Source organism: Aspergillus udagawae (assembly GCF_001078395.1).
Source record: "Aspergillus udagawae IFM 46973 DNA, scaffold_1, whole genome shotgun sequence".
Classification (NCBI taxonomy): Eukaryota; Fungi; Ascomycota; class Eurotiomycetes; order Eurotiales; family Aspergillaceae; genus Aspergillus; species Aspergillus udagawae.
In genome coordinates, this window is record NW_025091264.1 from 850124 (window position 1) to 867195 (window position 17072).

The 17072-nt window shown below is 52.3% G+C and overlaps 7 protein-coding genes across 7 annotated transcripts; 3 read left to right on the forward strand and 4 right to left on the reverse strand.

The window, feature by feature from the left end:
- Window positions 1-486: 486 nt before the first annotated feature.
- On the reverse strand, window positions 487-2144 carry Aud_000278 (putative monooxygenase; the record flags this gene model as incomplete). The annotated part of the gene is made up of 7 exons (XM_043285793.1): window positions 487-598; window positions 648-992; window positions 1040-1088; window positions 1142-1197; window positions 1248-1909; window positions 1959-2087; window positions 2142-2144. 7 exons carry the CDS (start codon window positions 2142-2144, stop codon window positions 487-489), a joined length of 1356 nt encoding a protein of 451 aa, XP_043141728.1.
- Window positions 2145-2725: 581 nt separating this feature from the next.
- Aud_000279 (DUF3500 domain-containing protein) lies at window positions 2726-4088 on the reverse strand (the record flags this gene model as incomplete). The annotated part of the gene is made up of 2 exons (XM_043285794.1): window positions 2726-3816; window positions 3869-4088. The coding sequence occupies 2 exons, from the start codon at window positions 4086-4088 to the stop codon at window positions 2726-2728; spliced, it is 1311 nt and encodes a 436-aa protein (XP_043141729.1).
- A 971-nt stretch (window positions 4089-5059) lies between these two features.
- Aud_000280 (SNF1 family serine/threonine-protein kinase) lies at window positions 5060-7619 on the reverse strand (the record flags this gene model as incomplete). Its single annotated transcript, XM_043285795.1, has 4 exons — window positions 5060-5607; window positions 5661-6251; window positions 6309-7144; window positions 7213-7619. The coding sequence occupies 4 exons, from the start codon at window positions 7617-7619 to the stop codon at window positions 5060-5062; spliced, it is 2382 nt and encodes a 793-aa protein (XP_043141730.1).
- A 1553-nt stretch (window positions 7620-9172) lies between these two features.
- On the forward strand, window positions 9173-11240 carry Aud_000281 (putative GPI anchored protein; the record flags this gene model as incomplete). The annotated part of the gene is made up of 6 exons (XM_043285796.1): window positions 9173-9630; window positions 9680-10024; window positions 10086-10347; window positions 10396-10497; window positions 10552-10616; window positions 10667-11240. 6 exons carry the CDS (start codon window positions 9173-9175, stop codon window positions 11238-11240), a joined length of 1806 nt encoding a protein of 601 aa, XP_043141731.1.
- Window positions 11241-12004: 764 nt separating this feature from the next.
- Window positions 12005-13960, forward strand: Aud_000282 (uncharacterized protein; the record flags this gene model as incomplete). The annotated part of the gene is made up of 2 exons (XM_043285797.1): window positions 12005-12856; window positions 12905-13960. 2 exons carry the CDS (start codon window positions 12005-12007, stop codon window positions 13958-13960), a joined length of 1908 nt encoding a protein of 635 aa, XP_043141732.1.
- A 635-nt stretch (window positions 13961-14595) lies between these two features.
- On the forward strand, window positions 14596-15240 carry Aud_000283 (uncharacterized protein; the record flags this gene model as incomplete). Its single annotated transcript, XM_043285798.1, has 1 exon — window positions 14596-15240. One exon carries the CDS (start codon window positions 14596-14598, stop codon window positions 15238-15240), a length of 645 nt encoding a protein of 214 aa, XP_043141733.1.
- Window positions 15241-15338: 98 nt separating this feature from the next.
- Window positions 15339-16652, reverse strand: Aud_000284 (putative sulfate/molybdate transporter; the record flags this gene model as incomplete). The annotated part of the gene is made up of 1 exon (XM_043285799.1): window positions 15339-16652. The coding sequence occupies one exon, from the start codon at window positions 16650-16652 to the stop codon at window positions 15339-15341; it is 1314 nt and encodes a 437-aa protein (XP_043141734.1).
- Between the last annotated feature and the right edge of the window lie 420 nt (window positions 16653-17072).

Consider the following 17072-nt stretch of genomic DNA (forward strand, 5'->3'; position numbering starts at 1 on the left):
TTGGAAGCAATCAATTACTTTCTCCGTTAATTTCCTGGGATGTATTTGGGGACGCGGTTCAAATTTGAACAGGCTTACCTTGGGATTCATTATACAGGACTGCCGGGGCAAAATTCAAGGCAGTCGAAGGGAAATGCATATAGCTACGGAAGAGTAATTTTCCTAGCCTGGAAGAAATCTAAGATAATGACTGTCAGATACAGGCAGACAGGCTAGACTTCACAGCACAGCAATGATATGACCTACTACAGGCCGTAACGACGTCAAGCGCCACACAATCTTATATCTACATAGGCAAGAATATACCAAAGCATTACGAACGCCGGCAGTTATAGCCATGTCAGTGGACCCACTAGATCATTTGGCTCAAAGTATGAAAAGCGGGGAATCCCCATGGGGGATTGTGTGACATCCGGCAGTTGCTCCCAGTCCCGGCTTGTCAGGATCAAGCGTTTGGTATATAGTATATATTTAGAAAGAAACGGACTACAGATTCGCAGACGTCCTGACGAACAACTCCGGGTGCTGCGCAACCGCATTCTCGACTTCTTTGATTGCATCGTAGCCGTATAGCCAAGGCTGCACCTCGGGACATGTCCTGGTATCGTGTCAGCCGCTGACTGCCCTGCGAAAAGTACCGTACTCACCATCTACTCGGAAATGCCCCCTTGATCTCCTTTCCAAGTTGAGACAAGAAGATCTCGTCTCTCTTTTCCTGCTCCTCGCCATTTGGCATGTGGAAATCATGTCTCTTAGGGAATGTCAATGCGTTGCAGCGGAAGTAACGAGACGGCAGACTGACCTGCTTGAAAGTCTCCTTGACAATGGCCTCGCCGCGGGATTTTCGCAGGCTCTCGTACAGGCGAAGGATCTGGGGTAGGTGCGATTTGTTCTTCATGTGGCCGAGTAATTGGCCCAGGACTGCGCCGTCTTCGAGAGACGAGTTGGCGCCTTGTGCGAGGTATGGGAGCATGGGGTGGCAGGCGTCGCCGCTGTGTGCGTTAGATGATTGATATAGAACGACGATGGGGATGCGTACAGGAAGACCAAGTTTGACTTGTCGTTTACCCAGGTTTCCATTTCAGCGTCTGTAAGGTAACAGTTCAATCCTTGTCCCAATGGTTTGGTGCAGGATACTCACGGTGCATCAGCTTCCACTTGTCCACGCTGTCAACGTAGCTCAGGAAGCGATTCAGGCTGTCGTTGTTGTTGTCAGCGTCAGACGAAACGAAAAGAAGGCAACCTACACTGGATCCCAGCCTTCGAAGAGCTTCCGCATTTCTTCCACCGAGCCAGGCTGTCTGGAGACTCCAGGCGGCAGATTGTCCGGCACAAGCAGGACAATGTTGAACATTCGTCCATTGCGGAGTGAGTAGGCAACCACATGAGCACCCGGACCAATCCAGAAGTGGCACTCTGGGTTCTCAACCCAGGCTCTCAGCTCCGGATCTGAGATTTGATCCGCAGTTAGCACAATTCTGTAGGCCAGATCGCCTGTGGGGAGCGGCGCATCCTTCTTCCCTAGGAAACACTCGCGGCAGCGGGACCAGAGCCCATCAGCAGCAATGATCAGGTCACCGGTGTACCGATTGCCAGCTAGGGTTTTGATCGTTGTTGTGTCAAAGTCTATCGAGTCGACTCTCTCGTTGAGATGGAATGTGACACCAAGCTCCTTCGCACGGGCATACAAGGCTTGCTGCAGATCCACCCTGTGCAGATCTATAAACGGAGCGTCGTACTTTGCGCGGATGTTCTCGTGAAAGGATGGTTCGTTGGCGAGGATCTGGCCGGTATAGCGATGGACGGTGAGCGCCGTGGGCTCAGCTGCGGCTTGCCAGATGGAGTTGGGGAGTTGCCAGTATTTGAAAAGTCGTGAGGCGTTGGGGGTTATCTGAAGACCTGCACCGACCTATTCCTGATTAAAAATCACGTAGTGAGATCTCCTGTAGGCCACTGACTTCGACAAGTTCCTTTGCTTGCTCGACTACCTCGACTGTATGTCCGGAGAGTGCGCAGGAGACTGCGGCGGCTAGACCGCCAAGGCCAGCACCAGCAATGATAATGTGGAGATGAGCTTGTTCAGAGACCTATTTTATTTTTAGTTGATGATCATTTTACGAGAATTGCCGATAGCATCTCACCATTGTGTTGCGTTTGACGATCTCGCCGATTTTGGTAGAAAGAGACAATGTCGACGATTTGACTTAACGCCCGAGGTAAGCAGCTCTTATATAGTTTAAGATAGCTCCATCAAGCAGCCACTAAGCGCCTCTGTCAGCCCATCAGTTGGTCGCGAATTGCCGGCCGTTATTCCGTAAGATAGTAGATGACAGCGGTTGCTTACGAGCTGCCCCGAAATACCGAGCCTGTTCTTTAGCCGGATTTACCAGTCCTTGCATACGGGCCAAAACTCCGAAGTCTGTGTAATTACTGTCGCAAATACTGCATTCTGTTCTTGCTGGCCCTTGTCCCCGGTGTTTTCGATAATCGAATGGTTCCAAACGATGTCCTCCCTGGTAGTCTAGGGAATACATATTACATACTACGATTATGGTGGTATAGTAGACTAACGAGAACCATCATTCGGGATGTTCGTACGCCGGGAATACCAGAACCCTCACTGGTGCAAGATCATGAAGCAATCAACTTAATCATCCCTCGGTATGTACAATCAGCTCTATGCAACAATAATCATGACACGCCACAATCGCGACGAGTATATAAACTATAACGCCGATTTCTCCCACGTAATCTCCTTCGCATTGATCCCCTCCACAGCAGGAATCAACGGCCGCAGCGCCATCCCGTAATCGCCGCCATTGGGCGTTCTTAACAGCGTATGGATATGGAATTTCTTCGGCTCCTCATTAGCCAAAAACACACCAGAGTGGTGATCAAACTCGACAAGAATAACAGGGCTCTGGATACGGTAGTAGAAGGGATCCTCGTCGCCGAACCCGCCAATCCAGCAGAAGTATGTTTCCTCCTCGTAACGGCGCACCTGGGCGAGTTTCAACTGCCGCGCGCGCGCGGGTAGGTACAGGAGGTACTGCTCTATGATGCCGTACAGGAGCTGTTTCTGGGATTCGGCGAGGGAGGTGGCGGGGATGCCCTCGTACGGGACGACACGGTTGTCGCGGTATGCGCCGCAGAGGTGGCGCTGGTCATCCTTGTTCCAGCGGCCCGGGGGCATCGCGGGATCGTGCATCTGGGCGAAGACGCGGGCCTGGGACTGGACTTCGGGCGAGAGGGACTGCATGAGCTGGAGGCCGAGTTGCTCCTCGACTTGCATGATGCGGGTGCCTGCGTAGGGCCCGGTGTCGATCTCGTTGGGCTCGGCGCCGGTGAACCAGGGGGAGGCGACGATCTGGGACTTGTACAAGAAGATGTTGAGGCAAAGGTGGTGGCCGTAGAAGGACCAGCCCCAGGGCCTGTCGGGGGAGGGGCGGCCGAAGAGGACAAAGTTGTAGGAGAACTCGTTCATGACGCGGGGTGCGTCGACCAGCTCGCCGAGGAAGTGGTTGATGCGCATGGCTTTGACGGCCTTTTCGTAGCCTTCTGGGGAGAGCGTTGTCTCGAGGATGTGCATGATGGCGTCGCGGACGGAAGGGGTGACTTCGTCGAGACGCAGGCCCTTGTGGCTGAGAAGGAATTCCGGGTTCGACCAGGTGCGCCATTCGGGCGAGTCGATGTGGTAGCTGAGGGACTGGCGCTGGTTGTCGTCTAGAATCGAGAGCAGGGACTCGGTTGCGGTGACAATCTCCGCGATGGGGACGCCTTCATCTTGTAATGTGAAGAGCCCGGGGCGCACATTTCCTGAGACGTTAGTAACAGCCCTACAGCCTCGGAGTCAGAAGGATCCAACTACCATCAGTCGTAACACCCTTGAAAGGCTCCTGCAGCAAATCCAACCAGTGCATATACAGCGCATGCAGCCAGGGCGGATGGCGCAGCGTCTTGAAATCATGCACGTACTCATGCGCATCCTGGCCGCGCATCACCCGGAAGCGCTTCAGACTGAGGTCCGGGAGATACTGACGATATTCGCCCGTAGGCTTCTGCAATTGAGCCAGCTGTTCGGACGACATGGTGACGGACAGGCTGACACGCTTTGAAACAAACGCAATACTCCGAAAATACACCAGCAGCTCAACGACTTTATTACCAACCTCCTCCGCCTAACACTCGGCTCTTCTCCCCGTCCTTGCGATGCAGCGGCATCTCCACCACCCACTCTCCCCCACAGTCCGCTCCCACTGTGGAGAGCGGCAAACTGCTTTTCCGCCTGCCAGTAGGCCCACTACCCCTCGCCTCCAGAGTCCAGACAGTATCTCCAGGCTCCGAGCAGCTGGTTCACCTTCCCACATCCAGTCCATAAAGTAAACTGATCGGCTTCTCTGACTGACTTCCTGCCTGGGGAAATTATCCCCGACTCCTTATCTCCATCTCCGCATTCCCCCAACGCACGCATCTCGCGAGGGAAATACTTTCTTGGCATCATCACTGGATGGCAATTATCGGGATTATCAGCATCTGATGATCAAAAATGCTGTTCTGATGGTCTAATGTTCCGTTGTCAGTTCTGCAATTCTGTGCGTCTGCGACTCGGCGGTGCGGCAGTTGTGTCTTTGATTTCGTTCCGTTAGTGTCTGCGTTTTACGATCTGGCATGGTTGTGGAGGGTGATCTAGATAAGGTAGCGTTGAAGGGGGATAGACGCTTAGTATTGTCTGGTTGATTCCTGATGGTGGATGACCTCTACATATAGTGACCCTTTCCAGCTGCTACCAGACCTCCTCAACAGTATCAGAACATTGCTATGCTACAGGTTCAAGACACACTGATAAACTCTTCTCGTAATGTGTCACACAGCCTCGATCTAAGAATAGTCATTTGACAGTCAGTGCCCAAACAAGGTGCGTTTTCCGCATATGGCCATATTATTAAAATAAGATACAGGAAGTAAGGCCGTAAATCATGAGACGCCAGTCTGCGCCATGCACCAAATCATCGCAAGAGAACTCCATTATGCGCCAGCCGTCCAAACTCAAGAAATGCAATTAGCTGGCGACGGCCAGTTGAGCCACCAAGTCCGACGCCACGTCGAGGAAAGGATAGGGGCTCGTGATCTCCTTCTCCTTGTTGAAGTAACGTTTGCTGATGGGATGCCAGTCGGTCTCGCCCTCCGCGCGGATCACGTTCTGGTATCCGTCACACTTGAAGTCGACCATGTAGTTGTTTTCCTCCAGCTGGTACAGTTGGATATCCACAAACACCCACACCCCATGCGAGATTCGTCCCTGCAGGTGTGGCTGGGTTGCGGAGGATGGGCCGGAGCTGGTCGTATTGTCCATGGTAAGAGGATTCTTCTCTTCGGCCGAGTGCGACAGTCCGGAGATGTTGAATCGGCGGCGAAGCTCATCCAAGTCACTCTTGCTGCTCTGCACACTAGCTGAACGACCCGGTGCCGTGACGCCTTGCTTCAACAGACGCGCCCGGATGAACCAGGAGTCCTTCGGGATGTAGTAGTCGGCCGGAAGATCTGGATATTTCCCTTGCAGAGGCCTTTCTCCTGGTCGCCGTTCAACCCCAATGGGCGTTGTGCCTTCTGGTAACTAATTAGTTGAAGAACGGGAGTCAGGAACTTGGAATAGAACGAACCTGTTTCGGAGGGCTGGATTTCCCAGACGCCGCCCTGTGCTGCAATGGCTTTATATAGATAGAGCATAGCCTCGTAAGGTTGATTGCGAGACCGAATACCAAACTGCCACTTGCGCGTTTTCTTGGGCTGCTGGGGTGCACTCCGAGTTTCTGGAGGTTCCAGGCGCAGTTTGTTCAGATCGATGATACTACGGGAGTGAGGCTTCAACGCTCTGGCGGTGGCTTCCTGCTCCTCGGGGGAACGTGCGCCGGAAAGATCGTCGTCGAGACTGGCCTGCGCACGTTCTTCTCGTAATCGGTCCGCATCACGCGCCCGCTGCTCCCGCTCCCGCTCCCGTTGTTCCATTAGTTGATCATGAACATAGGGCAAGCTTGTCGGCAAAATGCGAACGTGGCTGATTCGGGAACTTTCAAAATCATCCGAATCAACTTGTTGCGATACTTGCGAAGACTGGCGAGGTGAATCATAAAGAGGGGACCCTTGAGGACGGGGTGCAGGGGGCCGGCCAACTGCAGGTGTACTCAAAGGAGTTCGGTTCGGAGGAGGTGAAGGTGCGACAGGGCCACCCATCAGGTTGTCCTCTGTGGGAGCTGCGGCTGTTAGCTTGACAATGCAGTCAGGAGGGCTGTGTTGAAGTGGTCACTCACAATTGGTCTGCATCATTTCGTTTTCCACGATTATGAAAAAAGCATCCTTGATGGCACTGGGCTCGGGGCTCTTGAGTGCATCTTCGATATCTTCCCGCGCATATCCCATGCTCCGTTCCAGCTTGGAGATGGCGATCTGGTGAATCTTGTGCTGCGCCGAGAGGGGTTTCCCCGGGGCAATCTTCTTTGGGTCGATAGCCTTATTCGGATCCACTCCAGTAGCAATGAATTCTTCCGGAGGGGGTTGAAGATATTTGGGTAGGTCTTGCAGAAACCAAGGGTCCTGGCGGATCTCGGGAATAGTGATTCGGTGGACTGGGTGGACTTGGAGCATCGATCTGATCAGGCGAGCCGCTCCAGTCGAGATATAAGGGGGCATGTGGAAGTTGCCTGCGGCAATCTTCTTGAACAGGGCGGGAATATAGTCGTCATCAAACGGGAGTCGTCCCACCAACAAAACATACAGAATAACACCGCAGCTCCATACGTCGACCTCGGGTCCAGCATAGAGCTTGCCGGAGATGACCTCAGGAGCAGCATAGTTAGGACTGCCGCAGCTGGTCTTGAGAAAATTCCCATCTGTCATGATGTTGCTCAGCCCAAAATCCGCGATCTTGACATTCTTATCCTTGTCAATCAGCAGGTTCTCCGGCTTCAGATCCCGATGCACGATTTTGTGGCGATGGCAGTATTCGACGGCACAAATGATCTGTTGAAAGAACTTGCGGGCTTCTGCATCGTTGCATCTGCCTCTTTTGACCAAGTAATCGAACAATTCTCGTTCCGCGTACTCGAGGACCATGATGATGTCGCTTTTGGTAGCAATGACGGTGTACCTGCAAAGTTGACGAGGATTAGTCTAATTCTATCCGCTGACACAGAGAAGACCGAGATGTGAGCATACAGTTTGATAATATGAGGATGCCGTAACAACTGCAGATATTGAATCTCCCGCTCCACACGACCAACCATGTCTCTGGACAGCAGTTTCCGACGGGAGATAATCTTCAGGGCGACTTGACGGCCGCTAGGTTGATGAATCGCCAGCTTCACCTTTCCGAACGAGCCTTCGCCCAGAATCTTGACCGTCTGGTACTGATCGAGCCGCTGCATGTCCCTCATGGTCGCTGGTGACTGCATGGAGGGGTCGCCCGCCACCCCGGTCGGGCGCGTGGGCGGAGGCATTGCCATGGCAGGATAATTCGAGGTGTTGGGGGGAGGACCGGCCCCAATGGCACTTTCACGCTGGCGATCGGAGTTGAAGGAAGGGAGAGAGACAGAAAGGTCCTCGTCGTCAAAGGCAGCTGCCATTGCTGGTCGGGAGGACGGACAGGACAACGTGACGTGGTGGATTTCTCCGGGCGGTCCCAACGGTCCGTCCTGCTGACTTTCCAGCTTTTTTTTCCCACCCCAGCTAATTTTGCTCCCCTTTTGGTCTGGAACCGATTAAAAGCTCGTCTAAATTATGGAGACGCCAATAAAAGTAATAATAATAGCAACCGAAAGTGATAGTCCCCCACGAGGTCGTGGCCCAGGAGTTCAGGGTGAAAGTGGAGCAGAGATGAACCGAGCGGCGGGAGCTTCCTATTATTTTGGTGAGTTCCTCCTGTGTATCGGCCGGTTCAAGTAGAGGAAGAGAGGGAGAATACCATCGAATATTGATGGGTATCAGGGTTATGGCGAGGAAAATTCGGTCTGCAAGTTGAAAAAGAGGTAGTGAAGGAAAGAAATAGGCCAGAAATGAGGGGAAAGGAAGGACAGAAGATGAAGAAGTGTCATAGACTTATATGATACATATACGTATTCATTGGAACAAGTCGTGAGCTGTTGCAGCGGGGGGTCCGACCCCTCATATAAATCTGGGGAGTGCATTAGCACTTAATCCTAATACCTTCAAGAGATCAAAGTCAAATCTTATGTCCTGTTACCTATTCGCTGAGCACTTTCAAGTGACAGCTTCCTGTGCAGGTGCAGAACTCTATTATATCAAATAGTCTCTCCCGTTATTTCTGCTTAGCCTCCATTCTTGCCTACATTCCCATCCTGTCATGCCTGTCAAAGGGCCTGTTAAATGGTAAATCTCTCTGGCCTGTCTGAAGCAAGAGCCCAAGACAACGGTCAATCGAGATGTCTTCACCAACCCCGCCGATCGATCCATGGTTTCCTCTATCTTAACCAAGATTTCATCCTTGCTGTCATACTAAGAGTCTACACACCGAGAACAGCGAAGGCGCATTCTAATGACTGGATTCTCTTGAATGGTGAACCTTTCATTCTCCCGTTGCTGGGCCAAGAGGATTGCCCTCGTTTATATCTTAATCAACTTCCGCAACTGCCGGCGGATGTCTCCCAAACTTACTACTGGATGACTGGATGACTGGATCCAACAGGGCTGTGATCATCAGGCTTACATATGGTCTGTGCTATAGTTATTTCATATTGGCTGATATATTGAGAACATTCTAATTTATCAGATAGTACACATGTGGAGGAGGCTGTACCATACTTGAACCCTTGAGATGCGCAGTCTCGACTCCAGTTAGCATGTTTCAGCCGTGCGGCACAGCACCTTGCAGCACCGGTTTCAAGAGACCATACTAAAGCAGGAAAGGTTCCTGTCCGCATTCCTGTCCGCACAAACATGCGGAGATTGCTAGTGAGATTAGGCAAAGGGCTGTGAGCCTTATCGTCCCTTTTCGCTGTTGGTTTTTTCTGTCTGACGGGGCCAGATCTGTTTGACCTGGTCGATGCATCATGGCTAGGCTGGCTAGTTAGAAGTAGTACTGTAACATTATAAAAGGGTGACGGGGTGCTATTGAAGCAAAAGACTCTTCGATTTCGCAAGCCACTTTACTTCATCCATCATGGGTGTACTAGCCTTCTTGATCTTTGCTCTCACTATTCTAAGTAATTTCAGCGATGCCACAGTGAGCTCACTCCCCAGAGAGGCTCAGCCGTTCAACTTCCCCAAGGCAAGGCGTCTCTCTGCTGCGGTTTCTCGCTCAAAGCTTGAATCCAGAGCAGCGTTTGCATCCAATCTTCTAAGAAGGGAAGCAAGTTTTGACTTTCTTCATGGTGATCAAGATCTCGAATCGGTCTTTGTGGCCACCTTGGACGTCAAGTCGCAGTCACCCATTCTGGCATTAGAGGAGTTGGATGACTCGGTCCAAGACGTGACCTGCACGGAATCACAGATTGACATATTGTTCGGATCAATCGAGCAAGTCCGCTCAATCCATCGAGAATTGGAGCAGACCGATGGGTTCATCCTAGTCACCTCACATAGTGGGTGTGACCCTGATGGAGAAAGGTCAACGCATCGGTCAGTACCTCGAATATGAACCTAAGGGAGTTTTATTAATCGTGTATAGAGTCACCAAGGTCGCAATTGACCCGACTCGCAACGTGCTGTCACTAGGAAAATCCGACTGTGGCTGGCAAGACGCATTTCACACGACTCGAGTCTCTTTCTCTCGCAGACATCCATCCGAAGTCCGGAGACGTTCGAACACGCTCATCAAGAGACAGCAGCAGTCGCAGTCTAAATCACCAGAAACAACAAAAACAATGGGAGGGTCCGCCGAAACTCCTACGTTCACAATTCCTGCGCCTAGCGCAACGTCGGGGCTTTCCTCGACTTCGACGAAGGAGCTCAATGAGCATTACGTGGACCAAAAGATATTTCCCCCAGCCGTTCCTGCGGCGGCCGCGCTTCTGTAAGTGCATTCAATCGTAGTTCATCCGGATCCAAGCCGAGAAGAGAGGCTCATTTCGCAGCCCATCAGGAATCACCGTGTCTTGCAAGAATTGCTCCCTAGAAGGCAACATCGTCCTAAACAAGGGCTCTTTCGAGATTTCTGGATCTGATGGGTTCATGGACGCCGTCAACAACACCATCGCTTTCTTTGACCATGGCAGCATTGAAGTAATTGCCAACGGCCTCTTTGCGCAGGTCGAACTTGAGTTCGATCTTTCTGCGAGTCAAGATCTGGTCTCGTTTTCGGCTCAGCTTCCTGCTATCCCCCTCATTCCTTTCGAGGTCCGTTCGCTCAGAAGACTGCAATAGCCAATAACTGATGCGTGTTAGATTCCCGGAGTCCTCGTGTTTGGCCCGATGATAGTAGCGGAGTTTGACCTGAGTTTGAGCCTTGCCCAAAGCATTGGCTTTTCATATGGTTTCAACCTCTCCGTTAGTTCACCTCAGCCATTCCATCCTTTCATCCTTACGCTGACTTGTACTCAGGTCCCTGCAAATTCCAAAGTGGAGCTGAATATGGACGAGATCTCGAACTCCTCAATCACAGGCTTGTAAGCTAACCCCGCGATTTCACGAGATTCTTCAACTAACCGCTGCTCAGTGACAAAACAACCGTCCATGCCTTGCCATTTCAGGCAAAAGCCGCTCTTGTTTCTCTTATAGCCAGTATCGGCTTCAAACCCCAGATCCTCCTCGGCATCAACACGGCAGTGGGAAGCGTGCAGGGAGGAGTCGGCGCCTTTCTCGAACTACCCAAGGTTTCTCTCAACGTGACACAGCTCGGTAACGTCAACGAGAAATGCGAAGCTGTCTCGAATGGCGATGGCAAGCTCACCTCAGTGCTGGACCATGTTTTTGGGAACTTTACAAACCTTGTTCCCACTGTGGACATCAATCTGGGAGCCCTGGCGAATTTCGAGGTTGATGTCCCACGCGTCTTCACGGAAGCAGCTGCTGTGCAAACCGTACTGGCTTCAACTTCGTACCCCCTGCCGACGGCGTGCTTGCACTTTGACCCGGAGAGCGGCGAATACAGTTCTCCTACTCCTACTCCGGTATCGTCTGCTGTAGGTAAGGCTGCGACAGCTAAAGCGGAGAAGAGTCGGGCCGCTTTTGTGGGAATCAATCGTGGGTTGGTGCTATTATCAGTGATTGCGTGTTTATGCGTCTATTAGTGGTGAAGAATGGAAGAATGTATTGTTGGGATGCTGAATGTCTGTTGTGGCATCAACTTTAGGTATATATATCTCGGCAGTCATTGCGACGTTGTTAATATCAACGTCTGGCGAGATCGTGGAGTTAGAGTATTCAAGCCGGCCCGGTAATATCCCCTTCCTCTACCTTTGCATGTGCTTCAGAACCAGCCCACAGCCCGAAGCAGTGATGCTCTGGATGATATCCCAGTCTCGGCTCCCTTACGTTAGACCTACGGAGTATGAGTCACATGAAACTGCGGGAGCTGCATGAAATACATCAACCAGCCAATCAGAGGATACAATCAGGAAGGTGGGGGAGGCCGTCGGGGTCCTAAAGCGGTTTAGGGCGTGCAACCAGCGGGGACCTAAAAGAGGAAAGGCGGATGCCTTAAGTTAGTGACTGAGGCTGTGAAGGGTATCTAACAGTCAGCTTCCTCGTATTTGGCTCTTGTTGAACGACCTTCCCTCATCTTCAGGCATCTCTTTCTTTTCATCCTTCATCCTTCGGTTCCTCTCCTCCTCCTCAATCAGAGCATACGCCTGTTCACCTAGGTTGCACATCCTTCTGCCTTTTGGTGACCTAAACTCTCGAAAAAAGGTACATTCCTTCACTCTCGCAAGACCGTAAATAGCCGAGATCTTATCTCGAAGACGGACGGCTTCATCTCTAATATTAATCTATCTTTTCATCGTCATTCGGAATCATCTTTATATTCAGCGTCATTCTTAGTGCATTTGAAGCAATGTCTGCAAACCAATCGCTGTATCACATGGAGAACCCTGCTCGCGCTGACGAGTGGGTTGACTTTGACAACTCCTTCGAGTTCTCAACGGGGTATCTGGAGAGCAACCCACCCTCGCTGAACTCGATCTCTCCAAAAGACTTGGAGTTGGTCTACAGTGATGCAGACGCGCTGAACTGGGACTCGGAAGCCGCTCAATGGCCTCAATCAGCCTTCTCCGACCTCGTTGCCTTCGAGGACCCTTTAATAGGAAGCACAGAAATGCCATTGGACATGGCTGGCTTCTCCGAGAACGTTCCTCCACTGCTATCGTTTCCGGAAGTGGAGTGCTCTGCCTCGACATTTGACGCCACATGGTCATCATTCGACGCCTCAAATATGGCAGAAAACTTTGACTCCCCGTCGACCTATCGACAGCTGATCGAATCTCAGGCAGCCACTGACCCGCGCTGCTTCTCGAAAAAGGAAAAGCGTCTCGAGGCTTCCATTGCTTTGCACCTGCAGCGCTTGCAAGACGCTGCAGCGGCTGATGCCAATCTGTCTTCCGAGTCATGCGGCAGCTTTTCCTCTCCATGCTGGCCTGACTCTGTTGCAGGAAGCGCATCTGAGCCGCAGTCTCGTGGAAGTCCATCCAGCACATCAGCCTTTGAGCCCTCCGCCAAGTCCTCTATCTCACCCTCTTCAAGACCGAGCCCGGTTAGCGGTGGAGTAGAGTTGGTACTTGATTTGAATATGAACACGACCACCAATCTGCCGAAAAAGCAGAAACCGCGATCCCAGGCCCAGAAAGAGAACTACATCAAAGCCCGGAAATATGGGGCCTGCGAAAAACATCGAAAACAGCATAAGCGGGTAGGTCCTTATCGTCCGCTTATGTCATACCATGCTAATAGTGTACAGTGCAATTGCCTTGACAAGGCTGCTTCTCGTGTTCTGAACGACTCTGCCGTCGCAGCACTAGCCCAATCCACCAAGGCCCGACTGGAGGTCAGCAACACCGGCCAGAACATCATTTCAACCAAGCGCCTCGGCACCAGTACCTTGCCGACTCTACCACCCGCAATTCTGGACAGAAGCCGTGCGGTCAAAGCGGTGCCTGGATCTGTTCAACCAAGCACTGCAATTTCGCCAACGGTAAAGACGAATGTACCACATAGGGATCGCATTGTCCACAATTCCGCCGGACGTGTAAACACCGCGATCTCGCCAACCGTTACGATGAATATACATCCCTCGGAGCGTTCCGCACACAGTTTGGCTGGACGTGCAAGCACGGCTGTTTCGTGGAAGCCGACACCAAACGCTCAAGTCATGGGGCGTATCGTTCAGAATTCTGGTGGACACATTATTTCACTGAAATCTCCAGTGAATGTTCAACGTTCAGAGCGTTCGGCCCAGAATTCTGCCGGACAGCAAAACACCGCGCACGCGCACGTTCAAGTTTGTCAGTCGCTCAAGGAAGCAAAACCTTGGCGTACAAGCGGCCACACTTCGTCGGTTCCTGGTCCACTGGTGACCCAGAACACACAAACGACGACTGCTGGATTCCATGGCCGGCAAGATGGCGCTGTTCGTGCTGTTCATTTCACTCCGGGTCTACTCCGCGAGTCCTCTGGTGTACTCCGGCCATTCAGGTACAGGCCGACCTCCCAGAACGACGTTGGAAGGGTTGTCGAGAGCCAAAACACCCAAGCAAACAAGCACGTAAAGGGCAAAGAAAATATCTGGTTCAACAGTTGGACATGGAGTCTACCTGGAAGCCGAGCAGAGGTGATCGAGAATTCTACTGTAGCCGAGTATGCTGGCGCGGTTGTTCGCAATACTGCCCTAGCGTTCTTGGCCTTCTGGCAATCCTCTACCTCGCTCACTTCGTGGGCAGGACTACTCTTTGGCCGGTTAGTTCTATCCTCTTCTCGTCAGCATATACTGGCCAGGAAAGGATTGGGACTGGCTTAAGACTGCCGTGATCGATTCCTCGGCTTTGTCTGTTCTTTGAGCGTTTCCGTCCTTGTGCTTGATGCTTGATTGTGGGGTTCTTTAGCGATTGTGCACTTGATATCCCGATAGTAGGTTAAAAGTTGTATCCTGAATAGATTTTCTTTGTCATATTTTATAACCAGTAGCTAAAAGCTAGATCGCTACGTCGAATGTGTGTGTTACTCAGCATTAATTGCATTGTCCAAAGGAGAACCCTCCCAGAGCCGGGCGTGCTTAATGCTGGCTGACCCTGGTCAAGCAACTCAAGAGATAGAAGCTAAATAGCGTATAATCAACACTAGGTAATAGAGAAAGAGAACCATATGGCCTTGACAACAACCATGGTCTCTCTAGTTTTGGTTATCGTGGCCATTGATCTAGGATTCTAGATCCCGCTTGCAAAGCCTGGTGCCGAGCGTGGAGGCGGGGATTCGCCATGGTTATGAGGCGATGATGTCAAGCGGATCCTCCTCGCCACGGGAAGCATAAAAACACCGAAGTGTACACATCTAGACCACTACTTTTCACTGCGTATTCGCTGTAAATATTGATCATACATATGCTTTACTAGGCTCGGTTTTACACTGTAAAAAAAAAGAAAAAAGAACAACAAAATGACCGACTCCTACAGCAGCACTTCCTACACCAGCTCCTCCTACTACTACAGCTCCTCCACCAACACTACCAACGGCAACACCACCACCGGCCACCGGTACACCACCACCTCGCACACCGACCCCAGCGGGAACACGGTAGTTCGCACCGCCCACCAAGACCTAGGCCAGCCCGCCGTCATTGAGGAGCGCCGCTACGACCGCACCGGCCAGGAACAGCAGATGCTGGCATCCGGGTCGGAGACGCTTCCCGGCGGGGTCCGCCGCATAACAGAGCTGGACGACGAGACGGGTGCGACGACCTACGACGCGGGGTCGCGGTATGGGATGCCGACGACGGGGACAGAAGATGAGCGCGATGAGAGGAGCCGCGGCGATGAGTCGTGGAGTTCGTCGGTGGGGAGATCGTCGTACGATATCGGGACCCCCTTACCTGGTGCTAGGACTTACAATGCGTACACAGGGGCATATGAGGAGCAGCGCGCCGATTACGATGCCGATGGGGTGCCGCGGTATCGGGACCGCGGCCGGGCCCGTGGTCAGAGTGGGTATTCGGCTGAGCAGAGGGCCAGTCGAGAGTTTGAGACGGATCAAGGGACGAGGTTGAAGAGGGAGACGGATGTGAATATGTCGGATTTGTTGTAGTTGTCAAATATGTGGAACAGCTGTACAGAATGGATTATCGTGCAAGTCGTGTGCAAAAGTCGTCGTAAGTCGTCGCAGCGTATCTCCGTTGATTGAGGCTATACCCTGATTCTTCCCTCGGTCCATCTTGCTCGTGTTCTCTCAAACGCCCACGGCAGCTGAAACACCCAGTGGCAAAGCATACCCGCCACGAAGCCGATGGCATCATTCTTGAACCCCACGAGCAAGCCCACGGTAACCATCATGACGGTCCACCGCCTCTTCCGCTCGATATCACTGAGCATGGGCCCGATTTCATGCTCGCTATCGCCTATCAGTCCCTGTCCAGACCCGGCGATATCCCTGGCTCCAGTGGTGTTGAGGCTCTCGCCGACGCTGACCAGCTCCAGACCGGCAGCGATGACCATCACGCCGAGCAGCGCGGAGGGAAACCGCTTCAGCAGCCCGACTAGAGTTTCTCCAAAGAAAACGCCAATCACCAGTTTCAACGCTCCCAGGAAAATGACGCTCGAGCCAGAGCGGGCCCCGAATCGGTACTGCGCCGCTAGCCCCCCAGAGCCATGGCAGACCGGCATCGCCCCGAACCAGCACCCAACGAGATTCATACCAGCCACACTCAACCCGATGGCCGTGATGGACGGCGTCTTCACCCGTGGCAAAAGATCGCCCGCCAGATGCACGACCGCCACAATCGAGTTGAGCGTGGTCAGCGGGATCTGCCCGACTCCCGCATCCAGCGCGCCCACCTTCCACTCTGACAGCCCGGGGATCACCAAAAACGGACGCCAGATCTCAAACGACGGCAGATTCGCTGCCAAAGTCGACTGGACAAGAGCAAACGCCAACCCCAGAGTGAACACGATCAGCGCATAAGGTACATTACGATAGACGTTCGTGAATATCAGAAAGATAAACGCCGCAATGGCCCACAGACGATTATCCGCCCACGAAGGCTGGATCCACCCTAGCGGTGCGAGGGTCTTCCCCGCTGCGGCGATGACCAGGGACAACCCCGCGCCGACCTGGATCCCCTTGATGACCGGGATTGGGATCACATTGGCAAACCAGTGAAGTAGGCCCGTCACGCTGAAGAACAGGATGCATGCACCTACAAAAATCCCGGCCGCAGCGATGGTCCCGTTGCTGAAGGATCGGGCGATGGCTACCGCGGCAATAGCCTTCATCGGCTGCACGGGCAGTGGAATCCCGAAGAACAGACCGGTCAGGATGTTGAAGATGCCGGAGAAGATTAGGGTGCTTGACAGCGAGACGGTCTCATTAACGGCCAGGGCTATGGCGATTGGCAGAAAGGTGCCCAGATCGCCAAGAGAACCGGAGATCTCGGAAACATAGTGATTTCGAAATGTTCGCAGGTTGTGCGAGGATATCTCGCGAAAATTTTCAATCTCCATAGTTTGATTGATTCAATTGCAATTGATCAATCGATGTTTGTCTACCGGAGTCGAGAAAAGGAGTATGGCGACTATTAGATAAAGTGGAGAATCCATGGAAAAGTGAAGAAAACAAGGATGACGCGGAGTCATGTGGCCCCCACGTTGACCGGACCTCTGCAAGGCCCAAAGCAAGATAAGCTAGGCGATCCACGATCAGAAGATCAGGCGATCTTGAGTCTCTTGTCATCATGATGCGATGGATGTGGCATACTTGGAAGTAATTTCTCCGCGCAGATACATGATTTGTTGTTGGGTCTCAGGCCAGGGCCAATCCAGCGCGGGGTATCAATGAGTTATGGATAAACTCAGTGTGCCACCAAAATAGGTAGTTTATCATAGGATTCGCAGACTGATAAGATCTCTTCTTCAGTTACACTA